The 19434-nt window shown below is 49.3% G+C and overlaps 1 protein-coding gene across 1 annotated transcript in view; it reads right to left on the bottom strand.

Moving 5' to 3' along the window:
* PLEKHG4B (pleckstrin homology and RhoGEF domain containing G4B) overlaps positions 1 to 19434 on the bottom strand; it is a 75216-nt gene that overhangs the window by 20997 nt on the left and 34785 nt on the right. The window contains exons 3-11 of the mRNA XM_023751734.1: positions 17719 to 18835; positions 13606 to 13797; positions 12928 to 13051; positions 10024 to 10117; positions 5895 to 5981; positions 3858 to 3974; positions 3406 to 3504; positions 2651 to 2793; positions 1997 to 2135 (exon numbers count right to left, since the gene is read on the bottom strand). Of these exons, the coding sequence (XP_023607502.1) occupies positions 1997 to 2135; positions 2651 to 2793; positions 3406 to 3504; positions 3858 to 3974; positions 5895 to 5981; positions 10024 to 10117; positions 12928 to 13051; positions 13606 to 13797; positions 17719 to 18619 (1896 nt within the window). The 5' untranslated portion in view covers positions 18620 to 18835. The remainder of the gene's footprint in view (positions 1 to 1996; positions 2136 to 2650; positions 2794 to 3405; positions 3505 to 3857; positions 3975 to 5894; positions 5982 to 10023; positions 10118 to 12927; positions 13052 to 13605; positions 13798 to 17718; positions 18836 to 19434) is intronic.

The following is a 19434-nucleotide window of genomic DNA, read 5'->3' as shown; positions in this document are numbered from 1 at the left end:
GGGGACCCTCACCCCATGAGGGTGTGGCCATCCTGGGTGAGGGGCGTGATGGCTGTTTGCATGCTGGCCATGGCCCCCAGCCACCCAAGCTCCCAGTGGAGGCTGGCTGGAAGCAGGTATCTGGGATTTATTTATCTTCTATAATTGAAACTTTGTTGCCTTGAGTGGAGGCCACAGCCGGCCAGGGCAGGCGGGAAGCTTGGCTTCCTCCATCGCCGGGGCAACCAAGCCTCCTGCTTGCTCCAGCTCCATGGCTGCTGGCCCCAATCTTGGTTGGGTTAATTTGCATATAGTCGCTCTGATTGGCTGGTGGGTGTGGCTTGGGGCATAGCAGAGGTGCGGTCAATTTGCATGTTTCTCTTTCATTAGATTAGATATATGATTGCTTTTTGGAGAGAGGGGAAGAGAGAAACATCGATCGATTGCCTGTTGCACCCTGCCCCCCCCCCACCCCTCCCCACACACCATCCCCTGTACACACCTGACCTGACTCCGAACAGAACCCTCAAAACCTTTAGGTGCTCAGGACGACCACTGGCAAAGGAGGGACCCCCAGCCCTGTGGTCACTGGGGCCAAAGTGCCCAGAGGAGACCAGAGGTGAACAGGCGTCCAGTGAGATAAAACAGGGCCCAGACCAAGGTCACGAGCAGAACAGAGAAGGATCCTCTACTGCAGTGGTTCTCAACCTGTGGGTCACGACCCCTTTGGGGTTCGAATGACCCTTTCACAGGGGTCGCCTAAGACCATTGGAAAACACATATATAATTACATATTGTTTTGTGATTAATCACTATGCTTTAATTATGTTCAATTTGTAACAATGAAATTGGGGGTCACCACAACATGAGGAACTGTATTAAAGGGTGGCAGCATTAGGAAGGTTGAGAACCACTGCTCTACTGCAATGCATGAAGGGAAAGACATGAAACGGTGCCTCCAAAATTCGGGAGGGAAATTTTAAAGCTACCGTGAAATGTGAAGGTGGAAAAAGACAGTCAGATATCCAAGGTCTCAGTAATTTTCATCCCACCATCCCTTTTTCTGGAAAGTCCTGGTGGGTATTCTGTTCAAAACAACAGGAAAAAGAAAGAAGAGGAAAATCTGGCATATGGGAAATAGCAGTCCCCACAGGACAGAGAGGGGACTCCGCAGGATGGAGGAGAAGGAAGCAGAGACTCCACAGGGCGACCCACAGGTCAGAGGACCCCAGGCAGGGCAGCCCCTTCAGCTTGGGGTGTCCCAAGTCAGCCATCCTCCGGGCTGCCACCACCCAGGTTCCCAGCGAGCTGGCTCACTCCTGTCTGTACCTGCCTTGTCCTGGCTGTGCTGATGGTCTCCTGTCCCTGCCCCCTGCCCCTGCTGGCCCATGACTGGAGCTGGGGCTGGTTGTGGGGAGACCGAGGAGGGGAAATAGTAGCCACACCCCATCATGCCTTGGGGCCCCCTGGCAGTGGCAATCCTGCCCCCTGACCGCCCTGAGGTGATCTGACAACTTGAGGATCCAGGGACATTTTCCAGTCATCTTCACCTTGCCCTATACACCTGGCTGTGTAGGCTCCCGTCTTCACAGTATTTGCATGGAAATAGTGGTTGATAAAATAATAATGATTTTACTTAAAAGTAGGTAGTCATGTGCAGCATAATGATTTTCAGTCACCAACAGACCACATATTTGATGGTGGTCCCCTAAGATACAATGGAGCTGAAAATCTCCTCGCCCAGTGACATCATAGCCATGGTAACTTGTAGCACAAGGCTTATGTGTGTGTGCTGATGCTGGCTGACCTGGTCCCCTCCCTTCGGGAGCACTGACCTGGTCACTTCCCTCCCAGATGCTGGCTGTCCTGGTCCCCTCCCTCCCAGATGCTGGCTGTCCTGGTCCCCTCCCTCCTGGAGCACTGACCTGGTACCTCCCTCCCAGATGCTGGCTGACCTGGTCCCCTCCCTCCCAGATGCTGGCTGGCCTGGTCCCTTCCTTCCCCAATGCTGGCTGACCTGCTCACGTTCCTCCTGGAGTGCCCTCAGTTCCTGCAGACTCTCCAGCTCCTGGAGACACCTGTTGGAGGTGAGGACCAGCCTGTGCACCTCTTCGTCCACTTGGTTGTACAGTCGGGAGGCAGCCTCAATGCTGTCTCTGGAAGAGAAGGCAGCTGTCTGGGGTCGCGTCCTGATCACTGGTTTGTTCACAGCCGTCCCCTTAGGAACACGCTGTTGGTGACAACCTACTTAAAACACACAACTGCACTCTTCTTATGTCCTTCCCGTCTGACAAATGGAAGGCCCAGATGGGGCCCAGGGCCTGAGCAGGAACTTAAATGTACCTATAAGGGGTGACACCTGCTGGCCACATCCATGCAGGCACCTCCAAGGTGGGGTGAAATGTGGGTGGACACAGCACCAGGATGGAGGAAGCACTTGGTCAGGACTCTGAATCCCACTATAATGAGTTTTGTCTTCCACTCGAGCATTCCAAGGACTCAGCTAGTTTTCCTTGGAGTCCCCAAATAAGACACGCTCTGGTCCAGTCAAGCCTGTCTGTCAGAGGAATGGAGGTCTGGGCCTCTTGGACGCTGTCTATGACAGAGAGGGCTTCCCCTGTGGGGCAGAATGCTGTGCTTCACCCCAACGTGCCCCAGCGTTGACACTCACCGGCTGTCTTCACTGGCCCCTTGCTCTTTCCTCCTTAGCCGTGCCAGTACAGTACCACCTTCCAGGCGGAGGGTGACCAGCAGTGCGTCTTCCAGGACTTGTTTCATTATGGCCTTGTGCTCACTGATTAACTCTGTGACCTCCTGCGGGGGTGGGAAGAAATGTGCATAAAAACCCCCTCCTCCAGGCAGTCCTCCCAGGTCTAATGTTGGGTAGGAATTAGATGTGAGCAATCAAGCTGAAAGCACGGCGGGGTGGCCACACCCACCACTCAGTCCTAGCAGGAGGGTGGATAGCAGATTCCAGAATCCTCACCCAGGGGAGGGAAGTCTGAGACTGAGACTCATGGGCAGGGCCAGAGGGAAACTGAAATTCAGCATAGGAGAACCTGGTGTCTGGAGGTGCGCACACCCTGGGCACCCATGAGGTGTCTCCTGGTTGTTGTGGTCCCTCTGGCCAGCCCTTCTCTATATTGTGTTTGAATTGCTTGCCCCCAGCAGCACTCACTCATGCCTTGCTGGCACAGCATCAAACGTGGCGGTGCTGTTTCTCTTTTTGGCAGGGTGGGGTTTTTTGGTCATAAGGGGGAGGAAGTGGTCCTTTGGATGTTGTTTGCTAACCAAAAGGGATCTGCAAATCCAAAGGGTTTGAGAATCTCTGCTATGGATGGTGGTGAAACCAAATATTAACTTTCAAGTTTTGACTAAACTTCTATGTTTCTACCCGTCAAATAAAATAAAATACCAAGGACCTACCTGAGCCGTGCTGAGGGTCCTGTGGGTGCTCAGGGAGCTGACTAAATTTTGTAAGAAAGCAATGGCGTCCTGGCAGTTTGTGACAAAGGTCTCCAGTTTCTATTGTGGTTTGAGAGGAAGAGACAAAAAAGACACAGTCTGTCAGACACTGAAGCAAGCAACTGTGACTTCCTACATTTAAACTGACCTCAGGTAGTAAGCCTGTCATGGTGTCACCCAGAGACCTCTGGCTGTCTCAGAAGCTGGGAGCAGCACCCTCCCCGTCCAGGGCTGGATTTTCGCGGCATTCTTAAGCCCGTGCAGCATGGTCGTTAGAAACAGACTACAAATGGCACCTGTGAAAGGTGCGAGGCCAGGGGTGGCGATGCCCTTTCAGATTTGAGTAAATACATCCATTAGGTGAAGTCCCCTGGTGACTGTGGCGCACGCAGCTGCTGTGAGCTGCTCCTTACCCGGCGGAAGCAGATCCAGTCACTGTGGCTGTAGGGAAAGGAGCCCTCGAGGTCTGCGGTCAGCTGGGAGCTGTCGACAAACTTGTGCAGGGCCTTCAGGGAGCCCACCACCTCACACTGCCAGGAGAGGGAAACACCGCTGGATGGCTCCTTCCTGGGAGAACTGCTGTTGATGGGTTCCGCTATGCTGCCTGGCTGGTGGCGTTAATGGACTGTGTATGGTTGGATACAGGAATGAAGGGAAGAAGAAGTGAAAGGAGAGGGTAGCAAAGAGAAATGAAGGATAAGTCCTCTTTAAGAAAAGACAAAAAAGGGGGGGGGACTGGAAAGGAAGCAAGGGCAAGATGATAAGGAGAGAAGGGGAAAGGCAGGAAAAGGAAAGGAAACGTGAGGAAGAAAGTGAGGATGTGCTGTTTCTGGCAGGCAGAGTTGACCCTTCACAGACAAAACCACACACTCTGGACAAAGTGCAATGGCAACCGTTTGAAAGCTCTGAAGGGGGAACAAAGCCGGGCTTATTGTGAGCAACGGAAAGTGGATGAAGGAACCAGCATGGAGGGAGCATCCCGTTTTTACGGCTTTGGCGGGAAAGCAGGCTACTAATGGTGAGACTGGAGTGGCTGAAGCTCTGATAGAAAATTGGCATCTTTCTGGCCCAAAGAACCAGAGGATAGATGGGGTGGAACGTGAAGATCAATTCTCACAAGGGAGAAAGTGGGGGAAGGGAGCTCCAGAAGTCTGTAAACTGACCCTAAACCATGTGTACACGGGAGGACTTTGAGCAGCTGAAGGCAAAATCTGAACTGAACCTATGCAAGGGATGGTTTTCAGTTTGAGTCTAACCAAGTCAAATTCACGCTACAATAGCACTGTGTGGAGGTTTATAATAGCATCTAGAGTCTTTAGAAAAGAATGTTCACAGTGTCTAGAATACCATCCAAAATTACTTGACACACGAAGAATCAGGAAAATGTGACTCATTCTCAAAGGAAAAGATAATCAACAGAGGCCAACACTGAGAAGACCCAGATGTTGAAATTACTAGACAAGCACTTTAAAGCAACTATTATAGCTATGCTCAAAGATGTAAAGGAAAAACACTTGCAGTCAATGAAAGGATAGGAAATCTCAGCAGAGATTATATTTAAAAACCCACTGGAAATTTCATAGCTGAAAAACACAATATTTGAATTTAAAAATTCACTTGATGGGATTAATAGCTGACTGGAGATGAGAATATGGAGTCAGTGACCTTTAAGATAGATCAGTGGGAACAATCTGATCTGAAGAAGAGAGAGAAAAAAACATTTAAAAAAAGACATTCTCAGAGACCTATGAGATGGCATCAGTGTGTGTAACTGAAATCCTAGAAAGAGAGGATTGTCCCAAATAAGCAGAAAAAAACATTTCAAGAAATAATGACTGAAAACTTTCTAAATTTGGTGATAGACATAAAATTTCAGCCATACCTAACAGGATGAATATGATGAAAACCATACTCAGTCACATTATAGTCAATTTGCTGAAGAAAAAAAGAGAAAATCTTGAAAGTAGCCAGAGGAAAATGACATTTCTAATAGATGAACAGTTACCTGAATTACCACGAACTTTTCATCAGCAAATAGGAAGGCCAGAAAAAAACAGAATAACATCTTTAAAGTGCTAGATAAACAAACAAACAAACAAACAAACAAACAGAAAAACTACTGTGAAGCCAAAAGTCCGTATCTAGTGAAAATACCCTTCAAGAAAGAAAGCAGAGAAGTTTTTAAATAAAAGGGAAAGAAGCAAGAAAGAAAAGGAAAGAAAACAACTGAGGTGGAGAAGCAGATCCGATTTTCAAAGTGTTCTGATGTTATGCTCTGCTCGGCTCCAGCAAGAACTGAAGGGCCAGAGACAGGTCTCCAGGCTCCTTTGTGGCTGAGACCAGAACTTACATAAATTCTTTCAAATGTTTTATCTCATCTGGGTGCCTTACTGTTTAATCTTATGCATCACTCAAAGTCAGATCTAATGCTGAGGGTCTAAAACCATTACCTGAATTGCTGCATCCTTGTCAGGCCTGAATGCGGAATCTTTATCCACCAACAGCAAAATACTATGAATTATGGGTGGAGATATGTTCTGAAATAAGTAAAAAAATATTAATTAGCTTTCTAATTTTTAACTTCATTGAGTTGATAGAATTGTCCAATTTTGATTGTGCTACTTCCACTTTGATATTTTGCCAAAATATCTAGAATGCCTTTGCTCTAAGTGTAAATTAGTTGCCCTTACAAATTATTTAATGTATTCAGGTTTATTGGTTGTAATTTACATATAATAAAGTTCACCCTTTTTAGTGTCCAGTTCTCTGAGTTTTGACATAACTTACAGTCATGTAACCACCACCACTATGAAGATAAGGCACAGGTTAGCATCCCCCAAATTTCTTCACACTCCTTTGCAGTCAAGCTCCTTGGCCTCTGGATACCACTACTCTACCTTTCAAAATTGTCAGATAACTGGGATATAACTGGGATCACACAAGTATTGGTTACTTTCCCTTAGCATAGTCATCCATGTCGTGAATATCAGCAGTTCATCCCTTTTCATTGCACGAAGGTACAACTGTTTGTTGTTCCATTTACCAGTTGCAGGACATTGGGTTGTTTCTAGCTTTTGGCAATCATAAGTAAAAGCACAATACACACTGTGTGAACGTAAGTTTTTATTTCTCTTGGGTAAGTAGGTAGCAGATTGCTAAGTCCTATGAAAAGTTGTGTTGGACTTCTGAAGGAACGGCCCATTGTTTTCCAGAGGGGCTGGACCATTCTGCATTCCCACCAGCAATACCAAGCCCTTGTTCTTGTCAAGTTTTGCTGTTGTGGTATGTGTATTACTCATTTTGGTTTTAAGTTGTGGTTCTCCAATGACTAGTGATGTTGAATATATTTTCATATGCTTATTTGCTATTCGTACATCCTCTTTGGTGAAGTGTGTTCAAATCTTTTGCCCATATTTTATTGGGTTGTTTTTTTGAGTTTTGAGGCTTTATATATTCTGGGTACACGAATATCAGATATGTGTTTTGCAAACGCTTTTTCACAGTCCATAGTTTGTATTTTCATTTTAGTAACAGTATCTTTTGAGAAATTTTTAACTTTTGATGAAGTCCAATTTATCCTTTTTTCCTTTTATGGATTATGTTATTGGGGTCAGAGGTAAGAAATTTTTGCGTAAACCAAGGTCATGAAAATGATCATGACCTTGTGTGACCTTCTGGTGGTTTTGTAGTTTTAGATTTTATATGTAGGTCTATGACCCATTTGTAGTTAATTTTTATATATAGTATGAGGTATATGTTGAGGATTTTTTTTCCTTTTCTTTTGCATACAGATGTCCAATTGTTCTAATCCTATCGACTGAAAAATCTTATTTTTGATGTGTTTATGACTTTAATCAAACCTCCTTGGTTTCTGTTTGCTATTATATTGAGGCCAGATTATGTAGCAATAAAGCACTTTTTATTAGTGCTTCTTCATTCATATTCTCTGAAGCTTTACTTTTTCAAAGTTTCTTGTAGTGTGATAAACAGGTTTTAGGTAATTTCTTATGTTGAAATGAACTTACTGGATGGGCCTCAGAACTAACTGATATTTGTATTAATTTCATCTGATATACTTCTACTTTTGTTAAGTGGCTTCTTATGGAGGACATTTTATAAATATTTATTGAATAAATAAACCATAGAAAGCCCAAAGAAAAAAATCATTCTTGCTTTCTCATTATAGAGCCATATTCTATTTCTCTCACTTAATTTAGCTAAACTTTTTGATTTATCATGCATTCAAAACAGTTTTGCAGAGTGTTTTATATTTCTCATATACTCCTATTTGTTCTATTGCAAACAAATTAATATTAATTCTCAAACAAATGAGAACAGAATCAATGCTTGATAACAATTACCCCAATTAGTGTTTAGTAGTTATGTGTTGTGTGTGTGAGGGATAGCAAATTCTTAGGATTTTCTTCCACCAAGGGAAAAAAAATCATTACTTCCTTTTAAAATGGGATAATGGTATTTGAACTTTAATAATTTAAGGGGCTACCTGTAGACAAGGGTGAGTGTGGGGGGCTGGTCCCCATGAGGAGGGGCTACCTGTAGACAAGGGTGAGTGTGGGGGGCTGGTCCCCATGAGGAGGAGACAGGCCAGGACCCTCCAGAGGGGCTTCTGTGGGTGGGGCTGTGAGCAGCTGTCTGCTTTGGCCTTGGGGGTTCATCAAGGCTTCCACTGGGGCACTAGCATTGGAGTGTCTAAAACCCAGGTGGGTCACGGGTATACCCAGCCAGGACTTCCTGTGTGGCACATGGGTCTGGTAGCTCTCACAGCTCTTTCATGATTATAAAGCTTTTCCCAACAAGCTACATGAAGCAAATAAAAGGATTTCTAGGAATTTGCTCAAAACTTCTGGTTACATTTTTCAAAATATTTGATCAATGGTGACATTTTAGTTTGGTTTTGGAGGCAAACAAAATTGCTTTACTCCTAAGTTGCTATTTATATGGATGGTGACCTGATGTTATTACCTGAGGCATTCAACCACTAACTTTAGGGAAATGCATTTCTGAGTTATTAACACATGTTGTCTTATTGTCCAGTTGGATCACAACCAACCAGGAAGTTCATATTAACAATCTTTTAGCAAAATCAAAGGACTCAGAGGACATCTTAGGGTCATCAACATTTCCATTACATCTTCAAACAGAACTTCCTTCAAAATCTTTCTGGAAAGCAATCATCTATCTATTTTCTTAAAAAACTTTACTTGGCAATTTCTCAGGCATTACTGTTATATAAAATTGCGTGTAATTACGGGAGGCCAGAATCTCTAAGGAATTTTCCCAGTCTTGAGCAGAATATGAACACAAAACTGGATGACATCCTGGTTTCTGACTTTTGAGCCCAACAGCTGGTTGACAGCAGGGGATATGAGCAAATAGATTGTGTGCTTCTGAAATGTCTCATGGAAACTGAATTTTGGCACGTCAAACCTGTGGCTGTGTCAGAGGAGGTAACTCAGGCTTTACTAGTACAGGAATGCAATGTGAACCTTTTTTGCAGAAAGCTAAGACTGAGCATGTACATCGCTCTGAAATGCAGACTCACCCATCAGGTTTGCTCTGAGACCCTTTCACAAGTGCTTGTTTCCCCTCCCAGAATCTGCTTGCTGGCTTTTCTTCCTGGGTCAGGCCAGGAGCAGCACCACCGCCTAGATGCCTGGACCAGGGATGTCCCTGCTCCTGCTAACCTGTCCATCCCGCTGCCTGGCCTCAGCTCCGGGCCTCGTGTCTCCAGCCTGGAGGTTTCCATCATCTCCCCAGGTCTCTCCGGCCTGGCCTCACTGGCCCCAACACTTACACTCAGACATGTCCCAACCTCTGTCCCTGAGTCCTTCCTGGGAAGAACTTGCACGTGGCATCGCTAAACTTAAGAAACTGGGTGAGAACAGCGGCCGGTTCTGTCTCTGCACCTTTAGCAGAGACAGAACACAGGACACTGGTTTTGGCTCAGGGAGTAGCTAGGGCAGCTGGAGAAGATTCCAGGAGCCTCTGACACCCCAGTCCCCAGCACAGTGCTTGGCACACAAGGGGCCCTGTGTACTAGTACATACGTCTCAGGGAAGCTGATGTTCTTTGGTTCCTGTCTAGCCCTGGGTACCTGGAATAACCCAGCGGTGCCTTTATCCCCAGTTCAGGGACTCCCCAATCCTCTTTGGATTTTATTCATAAACCAGAATCCAGAGTGAGGTCTTTCTGGGGGGGACCGTGAACCTGCTGGACAACCTCCTTGAACCAGTCCCAGAGGCACCCAAGGTCCAGGGCCCTCATCCTCACAGCAAGTGGCAGCCACCCCTCCAGGCCTCCATCCTGTCTGGGCTGTACCCTGATGTAGCAGCTGTTGGATACAGACGTGCTATGAAAGGAAGGGGTCGTTACCATTCCTGCTGAGACAGATCATGACACCACAAGGCCTGCACAGGCTGAGCCTGCTGGTTCTGCTGTTAAGGTCTGCAGCGAGGACCAGGGGACGGGCCGGACACTCCTTCCAAGAGGGCTCTGTGCCCACGGCCCACCTAGCCCTGAGACACTCAGGCACTGAGGATGGGAGTGACCCCAACTCACCTGCAGAGCTGCCAGGGCCTGGGAAAGGGCAGGGACGGCCGGACTCTTGCGTGTGTCCACCAGGATGACCAGCCCCAGGTCCCGTACCTCCTTCCTGGAGAGAGAAAGACAGATGGTGTTAACCATGCAGGTTAAATCTCTTCCCAGAAGTGTTTCTCCATCTCTCAATGAGACGTCCTCACCCAGATCCTCCCGTCTTTAGAACTCAGAAGTCTTGACTTTACACACATCACCCTCTGCCTCCTGAGGAATCAAGCTGCTCATCGGTTGGAAGCAGGCAACAGGCCTCATGTCCATCAGCATCTCCAGGCCAGGGGAGCTGCTGAAGTCTCAGAACTGTCTTCCCACCACTGCTCCGCTTCTTCTCCCACTGCACGTTGAGGTCAGCATGCTCTTCTGGCCCAGGGGACCTGCTCCCTTTGCACTGTCTCTGGTCCTCACGCTCCTGCCTCGCTCGGTGCCACCAGAAAGTGGCCATCTGCCCTGGGGCTGTGTGTGCTCTTCCTTCTATCTGGAAAGCTGTCCTCTTCTTGTCTGCACTCACCCTCCTCCAGGACACAGCACGTGGGGCAGCCTCCTCCCTTGCTGGGGATGCAGCTCCTTCCCAGCACCGTGGACTTGTCTTATGCTGGGAGCTGCGGTAAACTGGGTTCCCGTGTGTGTCTTCTTGAAGGCGGGAGCCATATTCTATTCTCTTTTGTATTTCCAGGAAAGTGTGCATGGATGGATGGATTTCTTCACTGCACAAGTCGGATGAATGACAACCAATATTCTTCCTAATTTTAAGATTTTTATGTATCTCAGAGTCTGATGGTGGTGCATTTATAAGGCACACCCACCGCACAAATGCTCCTTGTCACACACCTGCAGTAACAAGATACTGCTGGGCGCTTTTCCTAATAATGTTGACATCTCAGGTACCTCATTCAGAGAGCTGAAGGTGGGTGTCACGTCCCACGATGGCGAGTGGATTTCGGCTTCTCAAGGTGTAATATTCTACCGAGATGCTAACAAAATTACAACGCTTGTAGGGAAAGAACCAGCCAAACCAGGGGCCCCAGAACGAGTTTGTCCTGGTGCTTTAGGAATGATTCTTAACAGAGGCTTTCTCCCAGAGCATCATGGGCTGGTGAGGACGCCTTCTCTGATGAGGAGACTCGGGCTGCCTGAATTTGCGGTGGCAAGGCAGAAAAAGCAGAGGGCTCAATTCCAGGTTCAAGTCCTGGCCCTGCTGACCCCATACGCACCCTCAGCCTCAACTCACAGATGCTTCGTTACAAATGGAGAACCCAGCACCGCTCGCCAGCTTTGCGAGGCTAAGGATGCCGAAGGGCGGGCACTCCCAAAGCGCACAGCTCTCCACTGCGGCTCCCACTAAAGAAGCTTCTGTTAACAGAAAGCATCGTTATCTGAAGGCTTTGGCGGTGTTTACCTGAAGCTTATAAGGAATAAACTAAGGTGAGAGGGAAACTATTCTCTTTTTCAGTGTAGTTTCAATATATATTGAAATCTGAGCTGAAGGACAAATTTGAAATCCCAGTCTCCCCCAAAGGCAGCGAAACTAGTGCCCTGCAGATAACGGGGAACCTGCTCTGTGCAGGGAGGGTCAGGGAGAATATTTTAATTCTTTTTTCTATCTTAATGTTCCTGCACTGATCCTACCTGTGCTGTTTCAGAAGAAATTAAAATAGAAAGCGACACACTGCAAAGAACATGAAATCAGAGGTGATGATGCACCCTGGGATGTGCCCACATGAGCTCACATCATGTGATGGGATAGCGTGCCATGGAACAGGTTCTCACATCACATGGCCGTGTGCCACATAACATGTGCCCCACAAGCTCACATGTGTATCACATGACATGTTCTCATATGTGATCACATCGCATGATGTGTGCTATGTGGCTGCCGTGATGTGATGTGGTGGAAGACGATACTCTGGATTCAGTCCAGGTACTTCAGAGAGATTATTTCTAAGCCTCGAACGGGCCTCTGAGGCAGCTGTCACCATCCTGTTTTATGCTCAGCCAGGATTTGGAGACGGGCCGGTGCCCTTATGACTGAGCCCATCCTCCTCTGGGGGGTGCTTCCACCCGGCATCCCGGGGGACTCTTGGTCTGGCAGCCGTGAGGACTATCCAAAGTGTGTCGGCATCTGATGAAATCGGGAGGTGGGGGGGCGGCTAAATAACGCACTTGAACCATCCTGGACTCTAGCTCCTGTCTCTGTCCTTGGTCCACGGACAGACCCGAAATCATTGCCCCGGAGAAGGCCTCAAACATGCTGCTTTCCAGGCAGACCTGCTCCACACCGTGACCTTCCCAAGGACCCAGGAGGCCTGGTCCTCTGAGAGTTCTGTCAGGAGGGCGCGTGTCCTTGAGGAGCTGGCACACTTCTGTCTGGCCTTCGGCATTGCCCGCTGAACATAAGGCTCCATTAGCACAAGTCAGTCTTTCCTCCTTCCTAGTACCAGGATCTACTCATTTGAATGATTTCTTCACCCGTTTATTCTAAATATTATCTTCATATCAGTTGATATCTTTATCCAAGGCTACTTCAAGATGTTTTAGAAAGAGGTGGAGTATAAAACATGTAAATAAGGAATGCTGAAGAATGCAGAGCGACAGAGAATTCAGGGCTTGAGTGTGTGGCAGAGCCTCAGTTCAGAGGGCAGAGGTCAGGGTGAGCAGAGGGAACTATGTGTCGGGGAGGGAAGGGGGAGATGGGAGATGGGGTGGGGCAGAGAGCAGCCAGACAGCAGGAGACTGAGGGGCAGGTGGGAGTGTGCTATCCAGGTCACAGGGTCCCGGAAGCGACAGACCAAAACCCTTGCATGAGGACGCACACTTGCATGGGTTTATCCCCAAAGGGGTCTGAAAGGTGGAAACCTGGCTCAGTCCCACCTGGGGATGCCATGGAGGTACTTCAGCAGGAGGGTCAGCTCGGCACTGGACATGTGTTGGCTGGACCAGAGTGGGCCTCTTGTGCAGACCTGCACTACTGCTCTCCCCTGGCGGTCTCGGGTCCCTGCAGGAATAGAGGGCATTGTGAAAGGGGGCAGCCCCAGTGGGGCACACATGGCTTCAGGCTTGAGAAATCATGAGCTCGGGTCTGCAAACTGTTATTGACTTAGATGTGAGATCGGCCAGGAGAGGAGAGCCTGGCCCCCACCTGGGCAGGTGAAGACCATGTGCACCTGAGAGAGCGATGGCCACTGTTATCATCTGGGTGTTCATGTTCCCCCACATTCACATGCTCTAATCCTGAAGCCTGATTTGATGGTGCTAGGAAGTGGGCCTTTAGGATGTGCTTCCATGAGGAGGGTGGGGCCCTCATGAGTGGGATTAGTGCTCTTATATGAGATCCCACAAGGCTCCCTTGCCCCTCCCACCATGTAAGGATAGAGTGAAAAGGCGCCAGCCATGAACCAGGAAGAGGTCCTGCACCAGAACCCGATGTTGGCACCTTGATCTTTAACTTTCAGCCTCCAGACTTTGTGAAATAAATTTCTGTTTTTATAAGCTACCCAGTCTGTGGCATTTGTTATAGCAGCCCAAACAGAGTAAGACAGCCGTGCTCACCTGGGAGGGTGACGGCCCCAGACTGCAGCAGCTCCAAGTTGATCTCCAGCACCTGCCTGGGCACCTGGCTGGGCAGGTCTCCTGTGCTGGGGGGCTGTCCCTCATCCTCGGAACACAGCAGCTCAGCAAGCAGGTCAGGAGACCTGCGGGGGTCGTGTCCTCGGGAGCTGCAGTCACCTGTGGGGACACCGGCTGGACAACAGAAAGAGACCTGGTCACAGATGAAGAATTGCTCTGGTTGGAAGGCAGATGCTCAGCTTGCTACAAATGTGAGGATAAAAACGTGAGTGGAAACAGTGGGTTTCCATGAGAACTTTCCCCATTTCTGGTGGAACCGCAGGCGTGCCACACCATCTGGGACAGGTGTGCTCCTGAGAAGCGGGGCATAAACAAACACGTGCAGTGAAATATTTCTGTTCCACCGGGAGTGCTCACTGCCTGAAGACCTCAGGGAGGAACATTTTATGCTGGATGGTGTCATACTCATTTATTTTGTAATACAGGCTTTGCTTTCCTGTCCCTAAGCCTCGTCCATAACTTCCTTCAGTGCTAACATCATGTAACTGCACAGCTTTCTCACTAGAGCTGGGCCTGAGAAGTCCACAGCATTCCTTTGTACATACAGTGTTTTAAAAAAGCTTTATTGAGATATATTTTACATATCATAAAATCCATCCACTTCACGTGTATACAATTCAGAGACACTTTACCAAGTCTGCAACCATCACCACAAATCAGTTTTAGAACATTTTTGTCCCTTGAAAAACGCCCATTTACGATAAACCTCCTCTCCCACCGCAGCTCCAGGCCCCCGCCTGTCTACCTTCTGTCTGTAAATCTACCTGTTCTGGATCCTTCATATCAATGGACCCAAACACGATGTGGTCTCTTACCTGGCTGCTCAGTCAGCAGAACTGTTTGTGAGGTTCACCCATGGCGTTGCCTGTGCCAGAGCCTCATTCTTTCCCGTGTGGGTCTCACTCCACTGCCTGATGGACCAGTTTTGTCTATCCCTCCACTAGCTGATCGACTCCAATCGCACAGTGTCCTCGAGAGTGAATTTTTCATGTATGCTCACATGTTCTAGGACACATCACTGGCCAAGGGCAAGACCAATTCTGCAGCGAACTCAAGCTTTCTCACATGGACAAGGGGAGCAGACATCACATTCATGTGAGCCTTTTCTCATTAGACATCATCCTAGTTGAGATGGTCATTTGTGTAAGCTTGTCCTGCATTCAGCCTGCCCCACAAGACAGTGGGAGGAGAGGTCTGAGGTAGGGGCTATAATATTAAAATGGCCAGGAATGAAAGCAGTACCCACATGTGGCTAATGAGAAACAGTTGTTCAGTTACCACTGGTTGAATAACAATGAATGATCTGAGTATAATATTCTTAAAATAAATTCTGAAATGCTACATTTATAGTTTTGAAATTATATTAATTTTATGTTTAAAGAGGAGACAAAGTAAAGTCTCAGGAGCTGAAGCAAACCAGAGCAGAGGAGGAGCAAGCTGGAGCAGGGGAGGAGCAAGCCAGAGGAGGGGAGGAGCAAGCTGGAACAGGGGAGAAGCAGGCTGGAACAGAGGAGGAGCAAGCCACAGCAGAGGAGGAACAAGTCAGAGCAGAGGAGGAGCAAGCTGGAGCAGGGGAGGAGCAATCCAGAGGAGGGGAGAAGCAAGCTGGAACAGGGGAGAAACAGGCTGGAACAGAGGAGGAACAAGTCAGAGCAGAGGAGGAAGCCAGAGCAGAGGAGGAGCAGGCTGGAACAGAGGAGGAGCAAGCTGGAGCAGGGGAGGAGCAAGCTGGAACAGAGGAGGAACAAGTCAGAGCAGAGGAGGAGCAAGCTGGAGCAGGGGAGGAGCAGGCTGAAACAGAGGAGGAGCAAGCTGGAACAGGGGAGGAGCAGGCTGTGCCTGTGGCTACAGAAGAGTGAATGTGCTAAACGTCACTTGTTTAACTGAGGCGTCAGCAAGGGGTTCCAGCTGAGGCACTTTCCCATATTAATGAACACATGGTGTCTGGGACCACACCGCAGACTTGACTCCAGGGACAGCAGGGTGCGAAGGGGAAGCAGGTACCAATGGTCCACTGGTCACTGGTTGGGTAATGAATGGTCCTGGCCCTCTGACCAGATCTTTGGTACCCCTGCCCACCTCCTCATGGGTAGAAGCAGCCTCCACTTAATTCAGTGTCTTCCTTCCTTCCTGGATGTTGGACACCACACAGGCGGGTTCTGCTTCATCAGTGAGGAGGGAGAGGAAGTGGAGTAAGTAGGGAAGGGGCACTGTCTCCAGGCAGTAAACTCCGAGGTCAGGTCCCCCAGACAGCCCTAGTGTTACCTCACAGGAAGTCTGGATAGTGAGTAGACGACACCCACAGGCCTGAGAGAAATGATTATATTTGAGAATACCACATTTCTGATCATGAGAATTGAATCTTCTTAGATGAGCTACTCTACACCCAGGGAGTCAACTGGCCCCGTTTCTGCTCGGCAGTGCTGGGTTGTTTAAACTAAACCTGCCGCCTTCGTCACTGTGATATCATCTGTTTGTCGTCGAATGTCTGTGACCCTCGCGACAACACTGTCAGTGACGCTGTGCCCGGATGTCCACAGAAGCATCTGCACAGCCAGCATTTCTCCGAGGGGAGAAATTTACGTGATTACGTTTTACGTGGACACTTGGGGTGAAAACATAAGCTCTGTCTCCTATTGCGGCTCTGCTGCAGACATGAGTTTTCATAGTGTCACCCAGTGTGTGTGGGGAAATGTGTGTGTTTTCTGTCCAATATGAATGGGAAAGGAAATGGACAATAAAGGACAGGCTAGGACCTAGAAACAAAGGTCAGGGAGTTACTACTTCATTTTAATTTAATTTTAATGGAATTGCAGAGAGGCAATAGAATGTTTTCTGTGTCAGCCCTAAGTAAATAATTGTACTCTAAAACTCTGTAGTAAGCTAGTGTACGTGCCATGCTATCTGAATCCTGTCAGAATTCCCGGCAGGAGCACACAGCCTAATTTCTGGAGAGGCCCTGTACGGGTGTGGCAGACAGTCCCACCCAGCACTGTGAGGACCCCAAAAGCCCTCGATGCAAACAAGATCGGAGCCCCCACACTGGGCCAGCTGGGAGGCCAGGTGAGGAGACCAGTGAGGGGCCCTTACACCCATTACTGTATTTATTGTATGGGGCTGCTAGCGCTAAACCTGCTGAGGCCTACGGCATGTTTATATTTTTTGCTTCTTTCCACAGTCATTGTTTTTGTTCTTCACAGAACATTATACAAAAAAAGAAGAAAGAAAGGAAGGAAGGAAGAAAGAAAGAAAATAGCTGAAATATTTGACTTAGAAATATGTTGCCATTCTTTCCTTATCTTTCTTTATGCGCCTCACTCGCTCCTCTATATAATTATTTTCCCTCCAGAGCCTAAGGAAAAGTACTCTAGGAATGGATGCTCAGAAACTTACTGAGGGCCCTCAAGTGAGTGTAATGAAGGAGCATAAAGTCATCGACCCGGAGCCATTAAAAAATGAACATTACGCCTGATTTACCTACACGAACAAGTATTAATACAATGTTGGGGTGTATGGTGACCACAAAAGGATGTGTCCACTCCCAGAACCTGTGAATATGACTGTATTTGGAAGAGGGTCTTTGCAGATGTGAATCCATAAAGTTTAGGGTGGGTCCTAAATCCAATGACAAGTGTCCTCATAAGAGAAAGGAGAGAGTCGTTTGAGGCATGGACAGACGGACAGGGAGAAGAGCCAGGCGTGCACCCACAAACACAGGAATGCCTGGACCCCCAGCAGCGGAAAAAGCAGAAAGGACCCTCACCTAGAGCCTGTGGCTCTGTGAAGCCTGACTTCTGGCCTCCAGACTGTGGAGGGAGGAATTTCTGTATCCTAAGACAGCATATTTATGGTACTTGGTGTAGCAGCCACAGGAAAGGAACACCTGTGAGCATTATTTTCAACAGTCAATATGGATATGGAGACAGGCTTCTTTCTACTCAGCCAAGTGACCAAACTAAATGAGACAGGGCGCCGAGGGGAGGGGAGGAAATGAGGGAGAAAGGGGACAGTGGGGGAGGGGAGAAGAGCGTTTACCTTCCTCCTTGGTGCAGCCAAAGGGGTGGCTGCAGCCCAAGTCTCTGGTCCCCACAGCTTGTCCTCCTAGGTGACCTCTGGGTCCGGCGCTGGCCGAATGGGGGGCATCACCTCGGAAGCTCTTGAGGGATCGGTCCCAGGACTGAGACCTCCTGGGAAGGGTCCTCCCAGCGGCTCTGGGACAGCTCTGTCGTCTCCGGATCCCCTGGCGTTCTCCCTGGGGGCCGGGGGTTTCTTTCTGGGGCTGGCTGGACCCTGGCGCGGCCCTCTTGCTCAGGGTGCTGCAGGCATCATCCACGAGGGACTCCTCGGAGCTGGAGCCCAGGGGCATGGGGTTCTGCAGGGCCTCCATGTAGGAATTCCTGAACCAGCGTCTGGCCTCCACTGCGGCAGGAGCCCCAGGCGGCCGCCTGCTGGAGCTCAGGCTGCCTGCGTCCTCGGGGGAGGTGAGAGCCTGGGGGCCATCCTTCTTGTCCACGGGGTCCGGTCTCCCTCCTGGTCCTTCAGGGCTTGCACGGGGCTCCCACGGGCTGACATCAGAGCTCCTGGGCAGGGTCCCGGGGCTTTTGCATTCAGCTCTTTTCAGGGAAGGAAGGTGGCTGGGCTGGTCACTGTCCTTGTGCCCCCCGCAGTGAGGCAGGGTCGGAGTGTTGCTGGCCATGGCTGGCGCTGGGGCCGGGGCCTCGGAGGCACTGCTGGGTGGCCGCTCAGGCCCGGGATGGCTGGGGCAGTGGGGCAGGACTCTTCCGCTGATGGGTACAAACACAGGGACTGTGACGTTGCTCCATGGGGTGCGGTAGACAGCAGAGCCTGAGGTCAGCAAGCAGTTTTTCAAGAGGACACTGTTGCGTTCCCTGTTCACCCGGTCCAGGAACTCTCCTGTGAAGACACAGCCATACATGGCCTCAGGCACAGCAACTTCCTCTGAGCCTCGTCCCAGCCGAGAGAGGCATTTTAAGACCAGCCTGGCTGACTGCTTCCCCACCGATGTGACCTGCAGGTAGAAGTCCCCGGGCCTGAGCCTGACTCCGCGCAGGGACGCCAGCTGCACCACCACCTTCCCGTGGATGCACAGTGGCCAGCCTTCGTGGAAGAAGATGAGGCCTGTGTACCTGGCCTGGGACAAGAAGGGGAGGGAGATTAGCGGCTGGCATGGAACCTGTCAGGACCCCTGGTCTCCATGCAGCAGGGAGAGTGACCAGTGCCCCCCTTGTACCCCAGAACCCCAAATAAATCATCAGGGCTGAAAACAGGGGGGTTCTTTTCGATTCAGTGAAGTCAGTCAAAACCTCACTTTTACAGCGCCTTCTGGGAGGCTGGGGGAGGTGGGCAACAGGACAGGAGGAAGGAAGCCACCCAAGCACAGTCTCACGCAGCCGAGCCCAGGGGACCCTGCAGGAAGTGACTCCTAGGGTGGTCCCACTTGGACTTCCAGACCCTCACTCCCCAACCCCCACCCTCTGTCTAAACTCCAGAGGCCTGAGCACCTCCCCGCCCCCCCGCCCCCCCACTCCAAAGAGCATGGCCTCTAGAATCACAGGGAGGGAGGCACAGTGAGAAAATGTGGGACCTGCGCACGACACCAATATCGGCCTCCAACTCCCACATAATGGAATGGGCGGTTCCTACTTGTTAAGGAGTCAATGAAGCCTACAGCAAGCTGTCGGTTACCAGGAGAGTTCTTAAGCACTCTTGAAAAGAACTTGATCTAGAAAA

Source organism: Myotis lucifugus, unplaced genomic scaffold, assembly GCF_000147115.1.
Source record: "Myotis lucifugus unplaced genomic scaffold, Myoluc2.0 scaffold_0, whole genome shotgun sequence".
In the NCBI taxonomy this organism is placed as follows: Eukaryota; Metazoa; Chordata; class Mammalia; order Chiroptera; family Vespertilionidae; genus Myotis; species Myotis lucifugus.
Note: the sequence above shows the minus strand (reverse complement) of the source record. Positions and strands in the feature narration are given on the sequence as shown.